We start from the raw sequence: 27297 nt of genomic DNA, 5'->3' as shown, positions 1-27297 counted from the left end.
AATATTTAAAAACGGAGAGAGTAAATAATACTTGTATTCTTCAATTTTGAGACTAGATCGATCCTCTTTAGTTTTCCCATACAATTATTCAATTATACCATCTGTACATACCAATATACCATCCCTCCAAAATTAACCCAAAATAATCGCAAGTGATGAACCCCGACAAATGAACCGAAAGCAAGGCCATAATCGTAAAATCATCACCAACCCCTCAAAACAATTTCTTTCTCCTCCTGCACGCTCTTTTTATAAAAAAAAAAAAAAAAAAAAACAGCACCAAATTCCGAACAATTTCAGTGGAGAGAGAAAAATTAACAGTCATCATCAATTTACAAATACAGCACCACTCTCTTCATTCCTTCATTCATACTGGAGTACTACTACTATAGTCTATATATAACCAGTACAGCACTTGTATTAATGGCGTTTTGACTTTCTCTCTCCTCCATTCTCTTCTTCTTCTTCTTCTTCTTCTTTTTCTCTCTCCTCTTTTTTTAACTACAGAGAATACATATCATTCTACGACGTCGTCTCTGATTTTATTCTACCACTACTTTCTCTCTTTAATTTCTTTCTCTGTTTTTCAGAGATTTTGAAATTAATGGAGTTTCGTTCTACATTCTTCTTCTTTCTTTTCTCTCTCCAGGTAATTATTATTATTATTATTATTATTATTATTATTATTATTATTATTATTATCATCTCTTTTTTATTGTTGATGTTGAATTATCAATTATGTGTTTGAATTTAAATTATATGCAGATTTTTTATACTTCCTATAAGATTGCAGGAAATTCTTTTGCATAATGTTTGATTTTATTTTAAACAAAAAATTTTTGCTGTATTTTTTTAGTATAATGTTGATATGTTTTTGAATTTTTTAATTTTGATTTTCTGTCAATTTATGGTAATTAGCTGTGATTGCGTTTGCGGTGTTGAATTTTTCTATTTTTAGTTTTTTTTTATCAATTTTCATGTTTATCTGCTAAATTTTCTTTTATTTTTAAAAATAATAGTAGTGTTTATCAATGCCTTTCACTGTTGTTAAATTTGATTATTGTTACTCCGTATTTTGTTTTAAATTTGTTCTATAATTAGAAATTATGTAAATATTTTTTTTTTTAATTTTGTTTTAGTATATAAAATCTATTGCTGTTAACTGAATTAAGTAGGTAGTTGAGCTGAATTTATAAATTTTTGTTACAAATTGTCATTTTGTGAAAATTACCATGAAATTCTGCTGTTAAAATTCTATTTTAACTTTTGGAAAGTTGGTCCAATTTGTTTTCTTCCCCAGAAAATAACGGTAGAAAGTAAAGGAGTATTTATAGTAATGTTGATTGGTTTTGTTAACTAGTGTGGGGCGTGACAGAAATTTGTAATCATACGTACTACTTTCATTGTCATAATGTGAAAAAAATGACTAAGACAGTTGAATTTCACACTATAAAATTGTTGTCCAGTCTCAGAGATTCGACAAATTTTCAAATCTCAGAGATAGATTTATCACTGCTCGAGTTATAAAATTTGAACTTAGATTTTCATTTTACTACAAAACACTACCTTCATTTTTTTTTTATTTTTTTTTTTATTTTTTTAATGACACATTTAAGCTTTTGACACCAACTATACTTTGAATAGCTTTTGTGATTTATAATTACGATGTAGCATAGTCATGTGGGAGCTTATTTGAATCATCTCAATTTTAATTTTATTTATATCCACTTTTTATACTTCTTTTAGAATGTTGATGATCAAACATATAAATCGTAAAATTTGTGCGTTGACAAACGTGATAAAAAAAATGTGTAAACTGAAAAAAACAAAAAAAAAGGAGGAAGTGTGAAAATAAAATTTGAAGTTATTTTTTCTGTGTTATGGAGGCTATCAACAATGTTTACTCTTTTGGTGTGTTTAAAGTGGACCTGACTAACTTTTACTGTTCTTTTTGCATGTTCTAATCATTTTTCAGAAAAAGTCTGGTCTTTAATTATTTTTTTTTTAAAATTTTATTTTTAATACAGCTGTTTTGTTCTATAATTAATATTAATATTAGCACAATGAATTCTGTTGTGCAGGTCTTACTACCAAGAGTAGCAACATCTGCATCGGAGGCAAAATCATCTAATACGCGCTTTCTTTTGACGTCTAATGACACAAATGGGTATAAGTCTGTTGTTTTTATGAGCATGAAATGTATGAGTTGATGATGATGGGACTGTAAAATTTTTGTTAATGGCGGTCCTAATAAACAACCTTGCTCCGGAAGCTGGTTCATCTTATACATTGCTATTATTATCACCCAACAAAAATGTGGCTTGTATCGTGTCTTTTAGTAATGCAGCTAGTATGAATGAATTTATGTGGGAAGTCTTGTAGTAGTAATAATGGTCTCAATCACTGTGATTGGTTAATCTAAAACATGAAGTACTACATTGCATGCTAGTAACATTTTTTGTATGCCCTTTTCAAACAACTGATACACACTGATATATGAAGTGTTGAAATATGTGCTTTGGCTTTGCAGTTTGCACCCTTACATAATGCTGTACTCTTATTTGGTACAATGAGAGATGAGACTTACTCTGATGCTTTCTGATTGTCAGGGTGAGGCATGCACCAGGTATATGTGCAATGTATGACATATGTGGTGCACGAAGTGATGGAAGAGTTTTAAATTGTCCATTAAATGCTCCTGCTGTGAAGGTACTGAGGCCTTACTGTGCCACTAAGCCACCTGGTTGTTCTTTTAGCTTTGTTCAGCTTTATTGAAGCTGAAGCATGCATATTGAGCAATTTGTTTTTCTTATTTCCATGACCTATTAGGGTCATGTATGGGACATCCCATATCATAGGAGCTGTTGGAAGAATTTAGCTTTTATTATCAGCTGATTGTCATTATTTATGAGATTCCTTAGTAATCATATTTGCCTTTTCCTGAATGATTTACAGCCGGATGGCTTATTGTCCTCAAAGATTCAAAGTTTGTGCCCCACAATTACTGGCAATGTTTGTTGTACGGAGAAGCAATTTGATACACTAAGGAGTCAAGTCCAGCAAGTAAGATATCTATAGCTTTTATTTATGAAATCAATCTCAAATCTTCATATTTGCATTTTATAGAATAATGTATATTTGCAAAATTTCAAGTTCTTGTATGTTGGGTGTGCTTCTCAAATTAGATTTTTGATTCAAAGACAGCTCCAGGGTTGCTCATACAATAGTCAAGAAATCTTCATGAAAATTTCAAACCTGGATTTTTTCCGCAAACCCTTACGTAGATATTTAGAGATGTTGCCGCTGCATGATTTTGTTAACTTTGAATTAAAGTGATGCATCCAATACTTGCCTTGTTCTAGTCTTCTTGCAATTATTATTATGTCAACGTGCCAAGATTTCCTCAAATTTTTTGTTTGTAGCCAGGGACACAGGGTGTTGAAGGTGGGCTGGGTGCAATGTGCAAGTCACTATGCCAATGTTCAGCTTAACTCACACCTTTATCTTGCTATATTGGCCTAACTATGATTCTGCCAAATCAAACCTGTTCACATTTATGCATCTCTTGCCCTCTTTATTTAAAAAAAAATTAAATATATCATTTTTACTTGCTTGATAACTTGTGGACATCTTTGTCAGGCAATCCCCCTGCTTGTGGGCTGTCCAGCGTGCTTAAGGAATTTTTTGAATTTCTTTTGCGAAATGTCCTGTTCTCCTAATCAGAGTTTATTCATCAATGTTACTTCTACTAAAAAGGTGAGAGTTCTGCAACCTTTTTAAAATTATATCCTTTATAAGAATGCTACCATTATGTTCCCAAAGAGTTCTCACATTAAAACTTCTGTATCCATTTCTAATAATTTAGTGAAATGCTAAATGCTGCTGGCAGAAAGTCTGCTAATCCGCTCAAAAGATTCTTAATAATCAAAGCAAATTACTAAGAAACTTCAGTTGCTTGCTTTGCCAGTATACACCTTTTTTTACAAGGAGGGAAAAATTGATGTCGTCATAACTCCTTGCACCAAGAGTCTAAAGACATAGTACAATTGTGTGTGTGTTGGGGGGGGGGAGAAGTGCATGTGGAATTGTGGATCTTATATGTTTGATGGATCAGCACTTTCAGATATTTTATCAATTGTGGAGTTTGGGACTTTAGGAAATAGTGAGTGAGAGACTGAGAGTGGAGAAGGGAAATAACTTTTATAACAAAATTCATGTAGCTATTGTCATGTTCCTGTATTATATATATTGCAAATCGTATCCAAGAATGTCTGTTTTTAAAGAGCTGGGCCTTATATCTTTTCTATTTCAGGTTAATAACAGTTTGACTGTGGACGCAATTGAATTTTATGTAACTGACACTTTTGGTGAAGGGCTGTACAATTCGTGCAAGGATGTGAAATTTGGTACTATGAACACACGAGCCATAGAATTTGTTGCTGGTGGTGCTAAAGATTTTAAAGGTTGATTCTAACTGTTAAAAACAGTTTTTACAAATAAATTGTTCTGTGTAGTCTATTCTCCTTAATAATAGTTCTTGTTTCATGCAATTGTGATGATTATACTGGAGTATTGGTTAATTAGTTGGATGTGTGAGTGGCTGGGAATCAGTAAAGAGTTCAAAGGGGAAATTTAAGTTATATTCATGAGTTATGTCAGCATGAATCTTTAATACAATTTGCTTCGTACCTTAAGTTTTTCCCAGTTTGGGTTGTCTCTACTCTCTATGGGTTTTTCTTATAATATAAATGACCACGAAAGTCCACCTCTTAACTCTCAAATTCTCTACATCTGGTTCCATCAATTTTATCTCTCTTCAACTCTACCCAACAAAATTATTAGAAGTAATTTTACCCCAATGGGGCAAACAAAAGGGGATGAAGAGAGTACATATTAACTTTTTTAAAATGTAGTGTTAAAAGGAAATTCTAGTAAAATAGTTTCAAGAAAATGGGATAATATGTCTTCACTTTCCTTTTCTATTTACAGCCCAAAATACTGAATTTTCATGCATTTAATGAAAATTTTTCAACATAGAGATTTGCTAATGGCTTTATGGAAGTTTGGGATCATAGGAGTGGATTTTCTCAACTTAGCTAGATATCCTGTTAGCCTTTTGCAAAATCACTTGTAAAAGTGTTTTATGTAAAGCAGACAAGAACTACTTTAAATGGAAATCAGAGAACGAACATTGGAAATTTTGTTCTAGATTGCTTCATTGCTCTGTTGCATAGATAGACGGGAGTATCTCAAAACACCTTGTATCTACAAATCTAGATGGGAATAATTCTAGATTTTTGCTGGAAATTTTCAGAGGAAAGGCATTTGAGTTTTATGATAGTATAATACTATGGGCTTAACCTCGCATTTCCATTTGGAAAAAATGATCTTCTATTTCCTGGCTTCCTGCACTAGCCACTGTCCTTTGTCCATCCTGTCCTTGGATCCATAAATTATTTTGAATGATGATTAACAAAAATGTCATCATGCGGACCCCAAGATATGAACATGTAAAAGTATACAAATGGATGGTCAATTACAATGGCCAGTATGATAATATAAAAAAAGGGGCCAAGTAAATGTGGTTTATGTTGAAGAACCCTAACATACTAGCATGTTATTTAAATAAGCCTGTTGCTCAGAGAAAGGTATGTAGTGTTTGGCTGCATTATTTGGTTCTAGTATCCCTTTAATTTATGATTTAAGTGCTAATTTTCTTAAAAAAAATTCTTATTACTTGATTGTTCTCTGCAGGGTGGTTTGCTTTTGTTGGTAGACAAGTGGGCCCTAATGTGCCTGGCTCACCATATGCTATAAATTTCACTTCTAGTGTACCTGAATCTTCAGGGATGAGTCCCATGAACGTATCTACTTATGCATGCAGTGACACTTTGCTGGGTTGTTCTTGTGGTGACTGTCCTTCATCTCCTACATGCTCTAATTCAGCAGCTCCGTCCATCAGCAAGAGCGGTACTTGTTCAATTAAAATGGGTTCTGTGAAGGTGAAATTATTTACATATTTGGATTAATTTCTACCAATTGAATTTTGTATCACAAACTGCACAAAAATATTCCAGTTGAATTAAGTTCTTATGATCACTGCAGTAAACACTTATTCATCTTGAACTGCTTGTGATGACTGTAGGCAAATTGCAGTGATATTGTGGTAGCAGTGGTATTTGTTGTGTCGCTTTCTGTTTTTCTTGGATGGGGGTTTGTTCATCAGAAGAGAAAAATGAGCCCTGTTTCGAGAACAAAACCACTGGCTAGTGCCACTAGTAGCGATGGTAGGCAATCAACAGACCAGAAAGATGGAGACCTTCCTCTGCCAGTATGTGCCATTGTTCAAGCTTTTGTCGATTTGTTAATGTACCCCCCTTCCCTATGATCTATTCTATAGGACAACTGTTTTTGTTATGCTTATGTTTCTATCTCAGTTGAGAAAGTTTCTGGATCCTCTGATATGCTTAACCTTTTTCTACTTATACACGTGAGCATGAAAACTCCACTTGTCAATATCTTTTTTGTTTAAGAGGTATAATGATTTTCTCTCTTCAGATTCTTCGTGACAGAGCTCGACTCTCTGGTGAGGCGAGACTTTCATTGGTTCAAGGATACATGTCACACTTTTATAGGTTTGTATAAAATTATGTGTATACATTTGAGGCCAAATTCTGATACGGAAAATTGTTACATATATTGTTGTCTATTTTGGTTACCAAAATTCTTTTCTTCTATGGCATATGGCTTTCAGGATATATGGAGCATGGGTAGCCAGGAAACCTGCTCTTGTTCTTTTTTCATCATTGGCCATTGTACTTGTTCTTTGTTTAGGTTTAGTCCGTTTAAGAGTTGAGACACGTCCTGAAAAGGTATCCTTCTGTGCTGTTTTTATTCATCTACTGTCCTGCTCCTTCCAGTTCTGTTATGTCTGTGTTAATTGTTAGTAGTTGCTTAACATGCTCTGATGAAAGAGGCAAAATATGTAGGTGCCTATTTGCTTGCCAAAAAAACAAAAAAAAAAAACAAAAAAAACCAAAAAACAAAAGAAAAAGAAAAAAAAAATTCAACATGTATATATTTTGTAAATTTTCCACTATCAAGTGATTAAATATTTCTTGGGAAATAAAGGGAGATATAAAGTGCAAATGTGCTTTTATGTGGAGCTATTAATTAAGCAAAAATCCAAGAACAATTAAGTTAGAAGCGTAGATTACTCAAATGGAGAGAGACAAAATATTATTAGACAGAAGCAAACGCCTAGTTGGATGGCACACCTACCTCATGAACATAGAAGCAAGATAGGCGGTAACAATGACACTTTTAGGAATTCTGCACATGAGACATGATATTACAGAAGAAGAGCAGGAAGGGGTGAAATGCCACTGGAACCCAGAGCTAGCTTCGAACCCCCGACACTGTGGTTCGTAGCCATTGAAGCCTGGTTTTACAGTTCAGCAGTGCTATAATGGGGATCTTTGAAGTTATACTATGCGAGACTTTTTGTGCTTATCCCTGTGGTAAGAATTTTTATGCATGTAGAAAGATATTTGAAGCACAAAACTAGAAGGGTTATGCTGCATTGTCCTGATGAATTGCTTTGACATTTCTTAATCATGAAAGATGGGGATGGTTCCAGATTGTTGGAAGTCCAATGTGTGAGCGGCCTCTACTATGGGCTTGGGATATCGATGACTGCAGCCTCATCCATATGTTGCAAAAGGCTCTTGGTGACCTTGCCTGTACAGTATGATAGGGGCTGGTTTGATTTTCTTCTTTATTGGAGAGGCAATTGATTGACCTTTTACTTTATAAGAAAAGTAGAAAAGGACTTGGTTGATACATTACTGACTTACTGTTATCAAAAGCTGAAACATTGGCCATCATAGGCTAGGCCAAGTTTGTTGAGATTTGACTATCAACATTTGGGAGCATGTGGGTGGTTGAAAATGTGTGTGTGTGTGTGTGTTTTTTTTTTCCGATCCAGCTGAAAATTTAAATAGGTTTTAGTGAATGTGGTGAGAAAATATTCTTGATTTTTCTAGGAAAATTTAGTGCTTATCTTGTTGGAATGATCAATTTATTTTGTCTAATGGAAATGTAAAATTTTTTAAAATGGTGTTTACCAAAAAACAAAGATTGTCCCTTCTTTTGGATTTGAGGCTTTGTTAAACTGGATTTTGTTACGTATTCTGATTTCTGATTGTACATGAAAATGGGAAAAATCATTCAGGACAAAGGTTACATTTCAGGCCAAGTCTGCAGAGAATTTATGTAGAATGTTCACACTGATTTAATTATATACTACAGCTTTTTGATTTTGTAGAATCTTACACATGTGTTCAATTTCAGCTTTGGGTCGGGCCTGGGAGCAGGGCTGCAAAAGAAAAACAGTTCTTTGATACCCATCTGGCACCTTTTTACAGAATTGAACAGGTGCTTCATTTAATTTTTAATAACTTGTAGACGATGTGGTTTTTTTTTTATTATTATTTTTTTTAATATTGTTTTCCTTTCTTTATACAGCATGTGTCAAATATTTTTACTGAGTACCTTATATATAGAATCAAGTGACATGTAGTGAAATCAGCCTGAGTTCATTTAATTTTTAATAACTTGTAGACGATGTGTTTTTTTTTTTCCTTTCTATTTTTTAATATTGTTTTCCTTTCTTTATACGGCATGTGTCAAACATTTTTACTGAGTAGTGAGTACCTTAATATAGAATCAAGTGTCGTGACATGTAGTGAAATCAGCCTGTGTTTCTGCTATGTGATCTTTGTTTTCACTCTCCAAATCATTTTGGGACTAAGGCTTTGTTGTTGTTGTTGTTGTTGATCTGTGTTTTCGCTGCTACTGCTGCACTCTTGACATTCTTTCTTCATCATCAAGAATGTATCAAAGTTTGCTTTATTATTTTGATTCCTTTGTTTGTATTGGGAAAACCAAACCAATATCTTACCAAATATTAGAACACTTAAATAGAAGGAAAGACCGGCAACTATATGCAATACTAATTTGTGAATACACCAATGCATGTATGAAGACCATGATCAGAAATTATTGTTGTGAAATGATGTTCTCTTCATTGTATGACGGAGGAATATGGACATTTTACAGAGCTTGTGCGTACTCCAATATCGTTTCTGCCTTTCTGTTTAAATTGAATTGGAGAAATCTTTTTAATGTTATCTGATAGTTCTTGCCAATATCATTCTTGTTTGGAGCTGTAAATATATAGAGGAATTTGGGTCCTTTCTTTATCTCTTGTAAGTTTCTCTGAGCTATTAAAAGGCCTTACATTAATTGGAAATTACAGTAGATGGTATTAATTTGGAATGAGGAATGAAATTAGGATGTTATGGGATTGGAACTTGATTCCTTATTCCATGTGTTTAAGTTTAGTTTAGGAATGAACACAATCTTTTATTTTGACACCTGCATGATTGGTATGAGTCATACCCAGCTTCCCCCAAGGGTTTTAAAAACCCATACCGTATGGGTTTGAGGTGTGGGTTTTAAAATAGAAGAAATCTCTAACCAAACAACAGGTCTAGGTTTTTATCTTTCTAAACTCATACCTGAAACCAATATCATGCGAACCAAATGCCCCCTCATCAATTTGATTTCACATTAGAGTTTCTGATATTTATCATTATATAAAACGTTATGTTGAAAAGTGTGAATAACATCTGTTAGTTTATCCTGCAGCTTATAATTGCTACAATTCCAGATGGAGGACATGGAAAAGCACCTAGTATCTTGACAGAGGATAACATCAAATTACTTTTTGAAATACAGAAGAAGGTAAGCCTGGTGCTTTATCTATTTCTAGGAAGTAATCTGTCGACTAGTTTACTAACATGGACAAAGTTAAGACTTGGTAATTTTTTTTCTATTTTTTTTAATAGTTCCCTTCGTGACAGGTTGATGGAATTCAAGCCAACTTTTCGGGATCAGTAATATCTCTAACTGACATTTGTTATAAACCACTTGGCCAAGATTGTGCCACTCAGAGCATTTTACAGGTAAATCAGTTTATCTTTTCTCAACCCACATTCTCAGATTTGACAAACTTCTGGACTTCCATTTATTCTACTACTCTGTCTTGAGAAGCTTAGGCTAAGGAATGATTTTGAGGCAATATATATATTCAAAAAAGGTGTATAATGACAATAATTAAAATATACCATATAATGAGAAGTCTTCATTTGTCATTTAGGAACTACAGAAAAAGAATGTTATGTGGGCCAACTGGATTGCAATTTTTGTGGTCAAGTCTCCATGAATTCTCATATTCTTTCCTTCTCTTTCTTTGTCTTCTAATTGCACTTAGAATGTGCTCTCCTATTTTCTCGATACTCTATCTAGGAAATTATAATGGGATAGGTTGTACCTTGTGCATAGTGATGTTCTTTGACAAACACCACGTTATAGAATGCCATGTCTTTTTGTCAAAGTTCTATATATGCTAAATGCAATATGAAGCTGTTTTAATTTTGTGCATGGATTTCTTAATTTATTGTATACTTCGAATGGCATATTTTTCATCAACTCACCCGGTTAGTGTATACTGTATAGTCTGCCATATGAAATTGATGTCTGATCTATAAATCCTAGCTGTCTGCAAGAAGTCATGCACTCATGCTAACTGCATTTGATGCTCAGTGAAGGCTATGACATTGGCTGGTTTCCCATAAGTATTTCATCTAGAATCTCATAGCTATTATGACTTTAATTCTCATATACTTTGTTTCTTTTTCTTTTGATGCCAGTACTTCAAAATGAATGCTGACAATTTTGATAGCTTTGGTGGAGTGGATCACATTCAGTACTGTTTTGAGGTGTGTAATTTCCCATTGAAAGTTGGTTTGTTCAGAATTATATACTATTTTGCTTCTGCTTTTGCAGAATTTCTTTCATCTTGAAGAATTCTCTTAGGTATAAATTTGAGCTACAGTAATTAATGATTGAACATTCTAGTACAATCTTATACTAGAGAAAATTATTTTTTTCTATGGTAACCATATTTACGGGGTATGTCAGAACTTTGTACATAAATGTAATACAACTTTTAATAAGCTTGAGAAATTCCATCATTGACTTATTTTCTCTTTTCTAGCTGTCACCTATGAAGTGAAATTCAAGATTGACTGGAAAAACATATAGGTTGACACCATTTATTTGCCTTTTGCAGCATTATTCTACCGCAGACAATTGTAGGAGTGCATTCAAAGCTCCACTAGATCCTAGTACCGCACTGGGTGGTTATTCTGGAAACAATTACTCTGAGGTACTTCTTGCAGTGCTAGTCATTTCTCCTGTTGCATGCAATGGATTTTAATTTTTTTTTTGTTTGTTTTTGTTTTAGGCTTCTGCGTTTACAGTCACCTATCCAGTGAACAATGCAATTGATAGAGAAAGCAATGATTCAAAAAGGGCAGTGGCTTGGGAAAGGGCCTTCATTCAACTAGCAAAGGTTAGCATATCAATACTACTCTAAATTATCGTAAAATTTAACTTCAACTTTTTTAATTTTCATCACTGTTGAATGATATTATTGAAGCTCAATAGCCCATTCCAATGGAAGATGTATCATTCATGTGTGTTTTGTCCCACGTTAAGGGTCTATGTCTTTTATGAGAGATGTGACGAGTTCAAATTTGGTTCAGCCCTCTTATCAAAGCAACAAGGCCTCTTTTGGGACAGTTCTCTTCGAAAAAGGGTTGTTAAGAAACTTCCTGCTGTTGTAAATTGTGTTTCAAAGGTGTTGGACTAAATGATACTACTTCCGTTTCCCCAAGTTCTACACTTTTTTTCATCCGTTTTTCTAAGTTCTCTTCAATTTTACTATATTCCTTTTTTGGAAACTTTTTTTTAATCATTCATTACCTTACTTTATGGGACACAGTTATATTTAATAAATTCCTTACTCTCTATATCTCTTTTCTCTATCATAAAAGTACTCACATGCATGATCTCCGTTTTTTTATTTTTTATTTTCCTTGGTTTCTGTAGCTACAGTAATTGAGTAGCTTTAGAAAAATGACGTAAGTGATAAAGGTGTTTGTTGAGGAAATTAAATTTGTATTTTATAATTTTTATTTGACTAATTTTGTTTAAACTTATACTTCGTATAATTTGAACTTAAGCCTATTTGAATTTATATTTGCTGTAGTAGAATTTATTTTGTCATAACTTAGTATCAATGTGCCATTACTGCCATACTTAATTCGTCTGAACTTATTATATTGTTTGCATTATTAGAACTTATCTTGTTTGAGATAACAGAATAGGGCCTCAATGGGATCGCTAAATATATATCAGAGGAAGTTCAAAATATGAAATGATAATTCTTAAATTTCATAGAAAGATATGTATGCTGACTTTCACATAACTGTATAGAAGTCATAAAAAATTGCTCGGTAGTTGTTAAATGCAACCATATCTGCTAAAGTGGTTATGTGTGTTAAATTTTTACAACTATCACATGTTTGTGGATAACTTCAAGCATGCGGGTGTGTTAACGTATTGCAAGTTTCTGTAAATACCCAAAAGGGTGAGTAGAGATAAATGGCAGTTTCATTTTGATATAGTAATAAGTAGAAGCATAGTTAAGATTTTGTATCTGTTATGCAATACTTAAGATTTGACGCAGTCTTCAGAATTCTGTGTTAACTTTGGGTGTTATGGAAATATAATCCTGGGTAAATTTTGCTATTTATTCGAGCTCCATATTTGACTTGAACCTAGATTGGAATTTTGGTTCAAATGTAAGTTTACATGGCTGGACTTGAGACTTCAGAAGTCACCTTTTTAAGTTTTGGAAGCAAGATGACATTGGTGATGGGCAGCAAAGTCATAAAACAGCTCTTGTTGTTTTCTGTATTCATTGAATTTACCTTGGATTAGTCAGAAGAACATTCTCCCCATAGTTTATAAGAGCATCAGGTAGGAAGTAATTGGTTTGGGTTTTTGTGTGTGTGTGTGTGTGGGGGGGGGGGGGGGGGGTGGGGGTTTGTGGTGGGGTGTTGTGCTATAGATATTTTCCTGTTGGCAAATTTATTATTCTTTGACAGATAGCTTCCCTGAGAAAGGGTCGTATAGTGATGTCATTTGGTCTAGGGATGGGGATTTATATAGAAAGTATGACCTTAATGAGTGGTCAAGTTGTTCAATTGAGTTAGTTGTTTCTTGTGCCTGCCCCTAGATTTAATATTATTGATATCATCGCTGCTGTCCTCTGATATGACATGTAGCTGGGTGTGTTATGGTTTACCCTTTTGGGGTATATCTAGAGGTGGTTCTGCGTTGTAATAATATTTCCTCATCCCTTCAAAATTTCAATATTCAGGGTATTTCTCTACCCTATATGTGAGTCCCTTGATCACCGTGAAAGGGTGTTTGATTTTAAGGGAGAGTTTATTGCATATCCTGGATTTAGATCACAATTCTTGCTACATTAAGAAGAGGCTAGAAAGCTAACCCTTCCAAGAACTATTTTTCACAAATTTGCTGAAATGTTGATGTGGCTAACCGCCAAATTGTTAAGAAATGATGAAAAATGTTAAGAACGGGCTTTAAATTATAACCACTGTCATGTTACTCATGCATCACAGAAATTGAAAATAATTGGTGTAGCTTATTCATGTCTCAAATTTGACCTTCCTGCTTCTATATAAACCTTGTTTTTTTTTTTTTTTTTTTTTTTGCTTTTGTGTTTCATTGTTTTGTTATTGATTGTTGACTCTTTGTGACAGGATGAGATAATGAAAATGGTTCAAGCTAAAAACCTAACACTCTCTTTTTCATCGGAAAGTTCCATTGAAGAAGAACTGAAGAGAGAGAGCACTGCGGACGTCATAACTATTGTGGAAAGTGTTTCTTTTCCTCTCTATTATATAAGATTCATATCAAAGCGGTGTCACAAACAACTATCAATTGTATCATCAAGAAAGTAGCCAATATACTGTAACGTTTATAATGACTTGGAACTTTTTTTTCTTTTAAAATCCTTTTCAGATAAGCTATCTTGTGATGTTTGCTTATATATCACTTACTCTGGGGGACAAACCTCGATTATCTTCCTTTTTTATTTCGTCTAAGGTACGATTCATCTGTTGCACCTTTTCTCTTACTTGATTGGGTTATTGCTTTTTTAATTTGCATAGTACCATGTGAGGTTGTGCTGCTTTTGTGTTGATTGATTGTTCCCAAAAGAAGATGTTGAAAACAGATACAAATAATTCCTTGAGCAAGTATATCAGAGAATTCTTACAACACAATGACAGTTTTAGAGCCTTAATCCTAGAAACCCAACGAAAATTTCAACAAGATTATTCTTGAAAATTGAATTTTCAAACTGTTCAATTGCATGGTCATTTCCAAGTTGTTGTTTTAGCAGATAATACTAGATAATTCCTTATGCTTCGATACTCTCCATGTGCCAAAGGTTTTAAGGGTTTGTAAAGCTGTCTTTCACCTACCTGTAGTTCTCATATCCCTTATTACTTTTGATCAAATGTGCTTCAGTTGATCTGCGAAGTATATTTTGGCTGCTAATTGTGGCTACGTGACAATTTGATCTGGATGATGAGGAAAAGTCTCCTCTTCTACCTCGGTATCAGGGATATATACTCTCATATCTTTCATCTCTGTTTGTGTGCGTGTGCGCTTCGCGCGTGTTTTACGTGCCTTAATTGCAATATGTGTAGTTTCTTTCTTTAGTTTCACTTTTGGGAAATTTCAAAGCGCTGTTTAGCTATATTTAAATGGCATGTATTACTTGAGCTGCAGATTGAACTTATATTGCCCTTTATCTTTCATTTTCTTTCTTGAATTATTGAAAATGCATAATGTTGGAGATTCCAGGTATCGCTTGGGCTTTCTGGAGTCATGCTGGTCATGCTTTCTGTTCTTGGATCAGTTGGATTTTTCAGTGCTATTGGAGTAAAATCTACACTTATTATAATGGAAGTCATTCCTTTCCTTGTCTTGGCTGTAAGTTCTACTTTTCTGTCGATGTATAACTGCTTATAGCATATTATATTTAGGCAATGTATGGGGATAATATGTCATTGACTTTTTTATTTACTGAAGCTATTCTGCTCACCAAAATAAGATGTTTCCAACAGGATGCCTTACATTATTTTTGTAGGATTTTTCTGGAGGAAACTAATCTTGACTCTTGAGTCATTGACAAAAGGTTTCATTATATGCTATCTCTTTCCCTCTAATGACAAATTTCTCATGAAAATACAAGACACCCTATCCATGAGGATCCCATTAGCCTATGATTTTTCTAATTGAGTCAAGATTTAATTCATGTGGTCGGATGAGACTCACATGGGGATTGGGGACTGTTTGCATGTCTATGAGCAGGCCGTCTTAAACTTTTGGGGGCCCTGTGTTATAAAAAAAAATATGAAGTTTTGATTGCTACATTTTATCCACTTAAAACTTAAAATAATACAGCTAAATAGTTGAAAATTATCAAAGGGTATAAACAACAAAAAAAAAAATTGAAAAACAAACTAAGTCAGAGATTAAAATTATCAAAGGGTATTAACAAAATAAAATCATTTATCAAAACACCAAATAAAGAAAAAATAATAATCGGAAAATTAGGGTATAACCGAAAAAAAATAATAGTAAAAAAAAAAGGGGAAAAAAAAAAAAAAAACTAAGCTAAAAAGTGAAGGGGAAAGGATTCAAAAAATAACTTGGTGGAAGGGAGACACCCAACGGATTAAATGCACTACCAACTAAGCCAACTTGTTCAACAATTTAACCTCCTTAAGAAATATATATACACTATCTAAAATTTCAGATTTTGGGGCCCCAAATAAAATGAGACCCTGTTGGGCTGTTTGCACAGCCCAATAGCCGGCCTGTCTATGAGGTTTTAAATGTGCTTTGGGTCTTTCTATCTCTATCGATCACATCAACTCTTTTTCTCTCACGATTCTTATACTTTGTCTTTCTAATTTTCTCTCTATCCATTTATTAACATTCAACCACATTTCGGCTTGTCTCCTACCCTTAATTATTTTTATTTATTTATTTATTTAATTGTTTATTTATTTATCATTGCTTATTTAAGCGTCAAAATCCGTAGGTGTCGTATTAGGCAGTTGATTCCAAAGTTTTTAACATATTGGTAGTTCCTCACACAGTAAATCGTACTATTGTACCAGGCTAATGCCTTACATATCTCCTGAACTTGTAGTAGGTTTGGTGTAAACTTCATGTCTTAATGTGTTCATTTGTTCAAACTTTGTGCACTCTTAGGGTAAGTTTATCATTGTGACAACAATTGCCTTCTAATTACTAGGTTGGGGTGGACAACATGTGCATTTTGGTTAATACCGTTAAGAGACAACCACAGGATTTGCCTTTAGAGGGACGCATAAGTAATGCACTGGTAGAAGTCGGACCATCTATTTCACTGGCTAGCCTCTCCGAGGTATTAGCATTTGCAGTCGGAACTTTCATTCCAATGCCAGCTGTGCGTGTGTTTTCCATGTTTGCAGGTTTCTCTCTCCTCTATCTTCCAATCTTTGTTGAAGACTTCTTCTATTAGTAATACATTAGTGGATTATGTTGCTGAATGTTATTTTCCTTTCTTGTTTCTTTGAAGCTCTTGCTGTTTTGCTGGACTTCCTTCTACAAGTTACTGCATTTGTTGCACTGATAGTATTTGACTTTAAGAGGACTGAAAAGCATAGAGTTGATTGTTTTCCTTGCAAGAAGGCATCTTCTATCGAGGACTCAAACAATGGTATATGCCGCTGATTATTATCTAGGTATTGAATTTCCATACTTTGTTTCACACCCTCTTTGATTAAACTGTATTGTGTGGATTTGTAAAAATGCAGGGATTAGTCAAAGAAATCCAGGATTACTTGCTCGTTATATGAAGGTACGCATATATATGTAGATGGAAGCTTGAGGCTAGTATAAGCTGTATAACACTTTTTATTGCTCAACAATTGATGAAGAAACATTTAGTATTGAATGGACATTGAGAATTCTATACTGGACTGACTTACTCTAAACTTGTATCTGTTCTAGTTAAAACTTGTATTCTTGTAGTTGGAACATGTCTGTTTCATGCTATCTTTGTCCTTAAAATAACTGAGATTTACCCTTCCCTCACTTTTGGCTCAGTCAATTTTTAAAATATGTGTTGAGTGTTGACTATACTTTATTCCATTGAAATGATAAAAATCATGTAACTTTTAGGGATAATTCATTACATTCATATATTGGAAATCTTGAAATCTTCGATATTGACAAGCATGAATCTAATCCATGAAACATGAAACTCCATTTTCTAGCAACTCATGTTCAATCTTTTCCTTGAGTAAAATCAGGAATCTTTCTTTATGTGAAATTACAGTATGCTCCTTGCCATTTTCAGTGTATCTCTTCATATACATTACATACTTTTGCCTGTTTGTATATGCACTAATGTGGTGAATTTTTTGCATTATTATTAGGATGTCCATGCACCAATTCTGAGCCTTTGGGGAGTGAAAATACTGGTTGTTTCAGTATTTGTTGCTATGGCATTGTCCAGCATTGTAAGTTGCTCTTGTTTAGGCTATATGCTTTGATTCTTATCTTTGATTCTTTGTTTTCCCATTGTCCCATTTGTATTAATTATTAAGCCTCTTCTTTAGTTTAAATTGGTTAAGAGATTCTCTAGATATCTTGACCTCTCCAAACCCCACTGGCACACTTGGTTTGTTGTTTTCTTTGTTCTTTGGTTTATTAAAGATTCTGACCATGAAAGCACTGCAGACATTATGCACCAGGATTGAACCTGGGCTGGAGCAACAAATCGTTCTTCCGAGAGACTCCTATCTTCAGGTCTAATTTTGAATTATTTATGCCCAGGATTTGCATATTTTTTAAAAAAAAAAAACGTGGAATATGGAGGCTGTGCCATAGGCTCAAAATTTTTAACTCTTTTCTGGTGGTTCTTTTTATCAGGGATATTTTAAAAATATTTCAGACTTTCTCAGGATTGGACCACCAGTATATTTTGTGGTGAAGGACTACAATTATAGGTACCATCTCTTTTCTTTGGTCTCACATCTTGTGGCCCTTTATAACTTTATTGGGGCATGTTATATATTTGACTTCTAGCATTATCTTATTTAACTGTTTTTTTCTCCCTAACAATATGCTTCATTTTTAAGAAAGATAATTATCATAAGTTAGTAATTTGTGCCAACATGTTGTCTGATTATTTGTGCTCCTATTGTCTAGTTATCTATTTATTTCATTGAGTAGGTGTTCTAATGGTTATTTTTCTATTTGCTTGATTACTTGCATTTTTTCCCTTTCAAACTATCTGCTTTGTCATAGTTTTACACGTATAAGTTTTAGGCACGGAGTGACTTTGTCCACTAATAGAAATGCTTAAGCCTGTCCTCTAGACTTCTAGGAATCATGGAAGAACAGATACCATTAAGCTGCATGTTGGATCTTGAATTGGAACTCTTATGAGAGGTATTCACAAAAACATTGGATTAATATAGCATGTACTCAATTGATCGAGTAGGTAGAAGAAAAGGTAAAAGAGATCAGAAATCAAGGCGTCCAATAATATTGGCATTTGAATCAATTTAGGGACACTTGTAATTATGTGGTGCAGGTTAAAAGTACCTACTATAGGGTGTCTGCAGAGCTCGTGATAGGATCTGAGAAATTCAATTTAGTTACTTTACTGCAGCTAGGGTTGGAGGAACAAATCAAGAAGAGTTTTGGGAAGTGTTCTAAACAAGCTGGTTCAAGGTATTTATATTGATGAAAAGTTATGATAGTAGCCTAGGAGAGTTTGATGGCTATATTGGAGTGAGAGCAGATGGGGATGCTAATGTGCCTAGAAGATTTGGTTATGATGATATAAAATCAGAATGCAGTATTGGATTCCTTGACATCTTATTTTGTCATTCTTAGTCAATATGGCACAAGATGTAAGGACTACTAAGATATCCCTGGTGAGTGCTTGACAATGAAATTAAGAGGAAGCAGAGAGGTTTCCTAAATTGTATCAAGATAATGTTCTGGAATCTAGAATGGATATTAAGAATTAAAAGTTTATCACTACTGAGTGCTAGACCAAATTTTCAAAGAGTAAGATGAGAAGTTACCAAGTTGCATCAAGATAAAGTTCTAGAATCTTGAAGAAATATTTCAGACTGACTTAAATGAAAAGATACTGCAGACATTTGAAAATAGGATGGCGATGCAATATAAAATTGGAGTGGTTGCAAAAAAGATAAAAAGTATGGGTCAGGAAATTTTGTGATGATTTTGATTTAGCAAGAGGACATGCAACATGGTATGGCAGTGGAATGAAGAAATACCAGAAATGCTAAAAAGGAATGTTGTAAGATAAACAGAGGCAGCAAATAAAGTCGCCATAGCTCCATATTGAGTGTGTAAGCTTTTGTGTAACATAATTCAAGTGAAGGCAAACGGGATAATATTAGTCTACAGGAGACAGGGAGTGAAAATCAAATGATATTTTTAAAGAGAGATGCATAAAAAAGGGAGGGAGGAGAGTTTCGGGGGTTGGGTTGATATCAAGAAATAATGGTAATATAGGTAAATCCATGAATTGTTTAATTTTATTTTTTATATAAACATAATTATAAGAAATAATGTTGAAGAAAGTTTGCATCATATGGAAAGTAGGACAATAAGGCCTAGCAAATTATCCACAGAAGTTTTGAGGTACTTGTGTGAAAAAGTTATATCTTGGTTGATAGAACTACAGTGTAATTATATACATTAGGTTGATAGAACTACAGTGTAATTATATACCATCAAATGGAGATTATTCTCTGTATTCACTTTGAACAATAACAATTGAGACATCTATATTTTTAGTAACTATATACATTAGGTTACTTATCCATAAAATAATACTGAGGGAAAGGGTGATTAAGAATAAGATACAAACAGTTACTCTTACATAAAAGATAGAACAATTTGTTTAGTTTTATGCCAATAAGATATCTTATAAATGCCATCCATATATGTCCAGTAGATTACAGTAGAGATTGATGAAATGATCAGCCCATAGTTTTTATGAGCATAGAAATTGTTACTCTGAGCAAACAGGGAGATCGTGTAAAGTTTGGACTATAGAGGCCTAGGGAAACCCTGATGTTTAGGTCAGTTAGAGACATGTGTGAGGGGAGTTAAGGCAAGTGTGATTAAGCCCATTAAGGGAAGTCACTTGAACTGTGAATTCAATTCAAACCCCCCCCCCCTCTCTCTCTCTCTCTCTCTCTCTCTCTCTCTCTCTTCCCCCTCCCCCCTCCTAGTTTCCAGGGAAACAGTGTATCTGTTAATGGTGTTGATTTAATATCTTTTGAAATACAAGATACAATTATCTAGGTTGAGTTAGAAAAAATTATTTTGGTAATTTTGCTGCTGATGTGTATGATTGTTCAATTGCAGCTTTTAAAGCATTATCTGCTAATTTGAGAGGGCTCCTCTAGCTTCGTGTTTTGTTTCAATTTATGTAATTAATTTTTACCAACTTCACAGCTCTGAGTCACGGCAAACAAATCAATTGTGCTCTATCAGCCACTGTGATGCAAATTCTCTTGTAAATGAGGTATGCCTTGGAGTTGCAAATTGTAATCCTGCACTGGCTTAATTTTCATTATATCTGTGGATAATTGTTTACATTATGTATCTTTGTTTGGGGTTGGTCTCAACACAATGTCAGTGGTTACACTTGTATGACTTGACCTGTCCTCTGTTTGTGTAGATTACCAGATTATCCTTAAGTCCAGAGTCAAGCTACATAGCCAAGCCAGCAGCGTCATGGCTTGATGATTTTCTAGTATGGATGTCTCCTGAAGCTTTTGGTTGCTGCAGAAAATTTGTAAATGGAAGTTACTGTCCACCTGACGACCAGGTGCGCTATTATTATTGTTCATATAATTAGATGTTATGCAAGTTATCCTGGAACTGGAGCATTAGATCAACATATACAAAATCCAAAATTTTAGAATTTTAATTCAGATACTTTCTTGGACTCTTTAAGTATTACTATGCTCTTTTGTCGAATGTTTCTAACTTTAAACACTAAATTGGATTTTTTCTGCAGCCTCCTTGCTGCTCTTCAGACCAAGCTACATGTGGAGTCAGTGAACTGTGCAAAGATTGCACCACGGTACTTTATCTGAATTTGAGAAAATGAAATTATGCCTTGCCCAATTAACCACATCTAGCTTTCTTAATTTTCTAAGATAAGATTATGACGACTATCTATATGTTGGCTATATGCAGTGCTTTCTTCACTCAGATCTTGATGATGATCGCCCTACTACCTCACAATTTCAGAACAAGCTTCCATGGTTCCTTAAAGCTTTACCTTCTGCTAGTTGTGCCAAAGGAGGACATGGTGCCTATACAAACAGTGTAGACTTGCAAGGTTGGTTATGAAAAATATGAAGTATGGAAACATTTATGCTCTTAATAAGATGTGGAGCTGCTAAAATTGGTTGCTCTAACATTTTTTTTCTTTCTTTCTTTCTGTTTTTTTTTTTTTTTAACTTCCAGGATATGAAAGTGGTGTAATTCAGGCTTCAGAATTTCGAACTTACCACACCCCTCTCAACAAACAAGTACGAAGATAATAGTTTCAAATTTTCAATCGATATAATTCTGACTCGAATCACTTGGCCACTGCATATCTTTTTGTCTTTCTTATATCTGCCATTCATACTGTGCAGACTGACTTTGTCAATGCACTGAGGGAAGCACGCGAGTTCACCTCTAAGATTTCTAAATCGTTAAAGGTAATATCTTTGGTGCTACTGAGTCTTGCGTCATTTTTTGTTGGATTAAGTATTCAAAGATTATCAAGCATAAGGATCTATCTATTACAGAAATCAAATCTTGAATTCATTTAATTCTCCCTCTTCACTTTGCTGTTAAGCAAAATTTGTACTAACAAAACATCAATGGATTGCATGAACACTATAATTGTGGGTCTATTGTTCTTTTCATCATTTATTCCTTTTTTTTTTTTTCTTATTGCAGATGGAAGTATTTCCATATTCAGTGTTTTACATGTTCTTTGAGCAATACCTGGATATTTGGAGTACAGCATTGGTAAACCTTGCAATTGCTATCGGTTAGTCTTATGTTGCATTTGCTCCTGTAATTTTCAATATATTATGCAGACAAAGTAAATCTTTCATCAACTGGTCTTCATATTGTCAATCTAGATCTTGGAGCATGTAGACAAAAAATCAACTCACCTTTACTCTCGCCTTATTGCATAAATATGCTTTGACAGTTATATCCTAAAAGTTATGCTCTTTGGTTCTGATTAATTTTTATAATGTGGGTGTGTTATTATGTTATCTCAGTATAGAACATTAAACTGAAACAGAGTGCCTAGTTATTCTATCTCCCATGAACCACATATTGGTTTCCCCTACTGACGATCTTCTGGCCTTCCAAAACTTGCCTTGATGAAGCCTAATACTCTAAAAGTAGCAGAATTCTCTATCAAAGATGTAACTGATTAACAAAGACAGAGAGACAGGAAAATTTCCTCTTGCAGATGTTCCAAATCGCTATTATTAGAAATCAGCTACTTCTTTCAAAAAAATAAAATAAAATTATTCAATAAATAAATAAATAAAAAACATCAACTGCTACGGAGTATTTACAATTGGGGTTTTTTTTTTATCCAAAAACTTCTGGAAGTTGGATAAATAACAAGAGCTTAAACTTTGCCCCCAACCCCCATCCCTCCGGCCTATCTGAGCTCAAGGTACTTTTTAACTCAGTTTTCTCTTGTAAATACACTATATACTATTTAAGATGATAATACTTCCACCCAAGTATTTTAGTGGTTACTTGATTGGAATAGATTTAAACAACTTAAGCACCTGGCAACTTGTTGAATGAGAAAATACCCTCCCAAAGTTCGGATTATTGAAAAGTAACTCAAAGTTGGAATTATTAAAAACAAATGGCCTAAAGCTGGGATTATTTAACCAAATTTTCTAACTTCTTTTACTTTTTATTAATTAATAATTGAAGATATGAATAGTCAAAGTTGTAAGTTGACAAGCGTGAAAGTCAAACTTTTTTAAGCTATAAAGATCGGCAAAAGTATTCAAAATCATGAATCATAAGTTGTTTTGCCTAATATTTCAACTAGAAATATTGTTAGTCTTCTAACTTTACTGATTTCCTTCCCTAACAGTAGATATAATTTATATTGCTAAGGTATTATTTCAACTAGAAATATTGAGTCTATTAAAATTTACTGACTTTCTTCCCAGCTTGTCATAAATTGTTCTGTCTAAAATTTTGTTTATTTCCTTCTCACGACAAATAATGCTGTTTTTGTGACTGAACAGGGGCTGTCTTCGTTGTGTGCCTGATTATTACTTGGAGGTTTGTATATGTTGTGAAACATATGCTCCCCCCTCCCCCACCCCTTCTCTGTTCTCAACTTCTGTTGATAGATTGATGCTGACTCTACTTGTTTTCTTGTATTGATGATTGTAGCATATGGAGCTCGCTGATTATTCTACTTGTTATAACAATGATAGTTGTAGATTTAATGGTAAATTCCTAAATTTCAATTTTCTGTTCAGGTTAATATGCTTGTGAACTGTTTTTATGAGCATGTATACTATACTCACATTAGATTCGTGATTAATACTTTTCAGGGGGTTATGGCCATTTTGAAAATCCAACTTAATGCAGTTTCCGTAGTTAATCTTGTAATGTCAGTTGGAATTGCTGTTGAGTTCTGTGTGCACATAACTCATGCTTTCATGGTTAATATCTCTTTCATTCTCATTTTCTGATTATCTATGTCTCCTTGCTGTGAAGTTTCTGATGGCCCTTCTGGCTGCTTCTTCATGCAGGTAAGCGGTGGCAATAGGGATCAGCGTATGAAGGAGGCTTTGGGTACAATGGGGGCTTCTGTATTCAGGTTTTACATCTAATATATAAGCTGTCTTGATCCCGAATTTTCACTGTTATGGCGGTTTGGTGGGACATATATGTTAGTACTGGCTGTTGCTAAGTATATGACTCTAGAATGTTTCAGGCGTGGTGGTCATGTTTGTGTGAATTAGAGGCTGATTTTTTTTTTTTTTTTGTAAAAAAAAAAAAAAAAAAAAAAAAAAACATGAATAACAAGATATATCATGGTACTCTCTCTGTCCCAATTCAATAGTCATACCAAGCTTTGCTCTTAATATTATGCAATAAGTTGGTGGCTTATCTATCACTCTATATTTTAATAGATTAGCATATTTGATGGGAGATAATGGAGGAATTTTTTAATTGAATGAGAGTTTGGGACCTTAACTTTTGATTGTTGGAAGAGGGAGGTAGTAAAATATCAGTGGATCCATACCATAAACGAAGTGTAACAATTAAAGTGGGACATGTGTAAAAGGAAAGTGTGAAAATTAAATTGTGACCGGGAGTATTGGTTCATTCATACTGTTTTGGCAGATAATTTAATTGTCATTCCTATAAGAAAATTACATGAGGGAAATGTGACTTTTTACATGTTTTTACTTTCTATAGTGAATAAGTAATAGCTTGGGTTGTGTAATATGTAATTTGTAGTACACTTTGGTAAGTAAAATGAGTACGAGATTGCAATACGTTACCTACATGTTATATTAGCCCAAAAGTGATCCAGCATACGACGCACGCATTCCTAATATGAAATTCCCCGCGGGAGGGGGGGGGGTGTTAGCAGGGATTGGAGTATCAGGTAGCACTGGTAATAACTTTAGATCAGTTAGCTCCTGGTTCTGCGTTGCCTGGCAAAACCATGCCATATGATGGGAAAAAATCTAGCATGTAAAAAACCAGTTTTCTGCTTTGTTTTGCTATTATATTATATGTATTATGATTTATCTCCTGTAGTATTAGTAACTAATGTCCTATCTCCTAATGCTTTGCTTTCTTTTTTGCAGTGGAATTACATTAACAAAGTTAGTTGGTGTTATTGTTCTAGCATTCGCCAGATCACAAGTCTTTGTAGTATGTGTTTCAGAACTTGTTTCTCTTTAACATGAAAGTTTGCTTAGTCTGTTTGCTTTAATGCTACAAACCTTTCTATTCTGCAGGTCTATTACTTCCAGATGTACCTCGCTCTAGTCATCCTTGGTTTTCTACATGGTCTAATATTTTTACCTGTGAGTTGTTTTCCTGAATATATTCTTATTTAAAAAGCCAATATTCTCCTGTTTTATGGTCCTTGTTCCTACATGGCTAGATATTAAATCTATATTCTTGGCTTAATGATATCAGATACACAATTTTTTTTTTCTTAGACCATCACTGCCTAGAGGCTGTGTTGATTTTGCTAAGGGCTTAGTACAACCGTAATAAAATATTCTTATTAAGATGGGAATTTACAACAAAATCACACATTGTTCAATGGCGACTTATTGAGCATAAAACCTTTCTGATTTTTCTGAGTCTTGTCTGTCTAAATCATAATTTGGCTGCTTCCCTCCCTTTTTTTTCGGTTTCTCTCCACAAAATTTTCACATTACAAAAATCATAAAGAGTAATTCCTTTAGAAAAAGAGTCAATTGCATTGATAATCTTGAAGGTTCAAATGGATCATCTTGTAGCTCGGTATAATATAACAAAAAAGTTGAAAATGATGTGATTGTTGCACAGAAGAGTGGCTTAAGTTTGCCTTTACCATATCAACAGTCTAGTATTTTGAATTTTCAATTGGCAAAATGCTTGCAGGTATTATTAAGCATGTTTGGACCGCCTTCAAGGCTCATCTTAGAGAACGAAGATGCTCGGCCATCTACATCTTCACAGTTCTAAGCTGAGTACTCAACCCATTCTTTTTACCCTCTAAAATAATTGATAGAACGAAAGAAAATCAGTTTTGAGACCATATTTACCCATACAGCGATTTCATTAACCCTTACAGCAGCTTCTTGTAAAGTGAACCATAATTTGATGAATAGAGGAGTGAGAGCATAGATTATGATTCATCTATGTATATAGGCTAGAGTGACACATTATTTGTATCATCTCACATTCTTTAGTTTGTCAATGAGTTTATGGGCTATTATATACCTTTTGACATGATGAGGTTAATGTACAGGAATTGAACCAGTACTCTGTATTTAAAACTTGATTCAAAGAAATGAATATGTTTTTAGATCGAATTTATAATTAGATCGAGTTTTTAAAGTTTGCTTTGTCTTTCCTATTTTGATAGATCTAATGAGAAAAGTTTGAACCTTCAATGTATTTTTTTCCATTTGGAATCTTTTATTTGAAGAGAGAAACAAAATTATTGACTATTCACCGATTTATATAAGATGCAACGTAGTCAAGTGGATGTGTGCATTGAAAACAGACAAACCAGAAATAAAAAGGAACAAATAGAGTATAATTGAACAATGTTCAGAAAAAGTTATCTTTAAAGTAGAAATGATTTATATTTTTGTATTGACATTTTCTAATTTGTTAGGCCTGCAAATCAAATCATACATTTTACAAAGTACGGCTTTGCTTTTTTTTTTTTTTTTTCCCCAATAATATTTCTATTATTTTTACCTTCATATATTGTTTATATTTTTAATCTCAAATAATACAATTAGATATTCAAAGTTAAGCATCGCCATAGTTGAAAGAGTAATTTTGTTATAGGTTTAATCATTTTGAGTATCTTTAGCAAAGTGCACTTACCACCCTTTTGTGACGCTTTGCACTTAGGGGTAATGAGGCTCTTTCGGCTGCATGATAAACTTTTGAGAATAATTTATTTTCTTAGATATTTTGTAACGATAGCATATAGTATGATAATTAAAGAGGTTCCCTAGATCACTGATGTCGAGAACAGTTGCTCAGTGACAATTTTATACATCAAGTGGCCATATGAGAACACTAATTAAACATAATTACCACTTAATTAAATGACATAATTAACACTTAAATTTCCCCCACTTGGGCACTTACTACTAATCACTAATCAGTGATATTCTCTTTTTGAGTTGGAACTTGGGAGGTGGGTATTTGGAATAAAGGAAATTATATACTTAATAATGATAGTTGCCATGTGATGCTCCATAAGCTTAAACGGACTCAAAATAATGGCGGATCTAGGATTTTCAAACAAGAGTACAATAAAAGATAGTACTACGGAACACTCCGTATGTGCATATGCTCCATAAGTATACACTAATTATTTTCTATCCTTACTAATAATTTCAATCACTATTATATTATTATGCA

General features: G+C 33.7%; 1 protein-coding gene across 1 annotated transcript; it reads left to right on the top strand.

The window, feature by feature from the left end:
• Window positions 1-25987, top strand: LOC110719800 (Niemann-Pick C1 protein-like). The gene is made up of 39 exons (XM_021898783.1): window positions 1-649; window positions 2082-2167; window positions 2610-2709; window positions 2956-3063; window positions 3640-3756; window positions 4313-4463; window positions 5755-6002; window positions 6146-6331; window positions 6559-6635; window positions 6755-6872; window positions 8353-8436; window positions 9712-9807; window positions 9927-10028; window positions 10776-10844; window positions 11198-11293; window positions 11372-11479; window positions 13761-13874; window positions 14023-14106; window positions 14872-15000; window positions 16334-16532; window positions 16640-16780; window positions 16878-16921; window positions 17502-17585; window positions 17806-17874; window positions 17998-18074; window positions 20572-20641; window positions 20798-20947; window positions 21140-21205; window positions 21322-21466; window positions 21595-21659; window positions 21768-21833; window positions 22078-22171; window positions 23415-23451; window positions 23566-23623; window positions 23730-23840; window positions 23931-23998; window positions 25002-25068; window positions 25155-25223; window positions 25792-25987. Exons 1-39 carry the CDS (start codon window positions 605-607, stop codon window positions 25873-25875), a joined length of 3882 nt encoding a protein of 1293 aa, XP_021754475.1. The 5' UTR covers window positions 1-604; the 3' UTR covers window positions 25876-25987.
• Window positions 25988-27297: the final 1310 nt, after the last annotated feature.

Source organism: Chenopodium quinoa, unplaced genomic scaffold (assembly GCF_001683475.1).
Source record: "Chenopodium quinoa cultivar QQ74 unplaced genomic scaffold, ASM168347v1, whole genome shotgun sequence".
Classification (NCBI taxonomy): Eukaryota; Viridiplantae; Streptophyta; class Magnoliopsida; order Caryophyllales; family Amaranthaceae; genus Chenopodium; species Chenopodium quinoa.
This window is presented reverse-complemented; position numbering and strand designations above follow the sequence as displayed.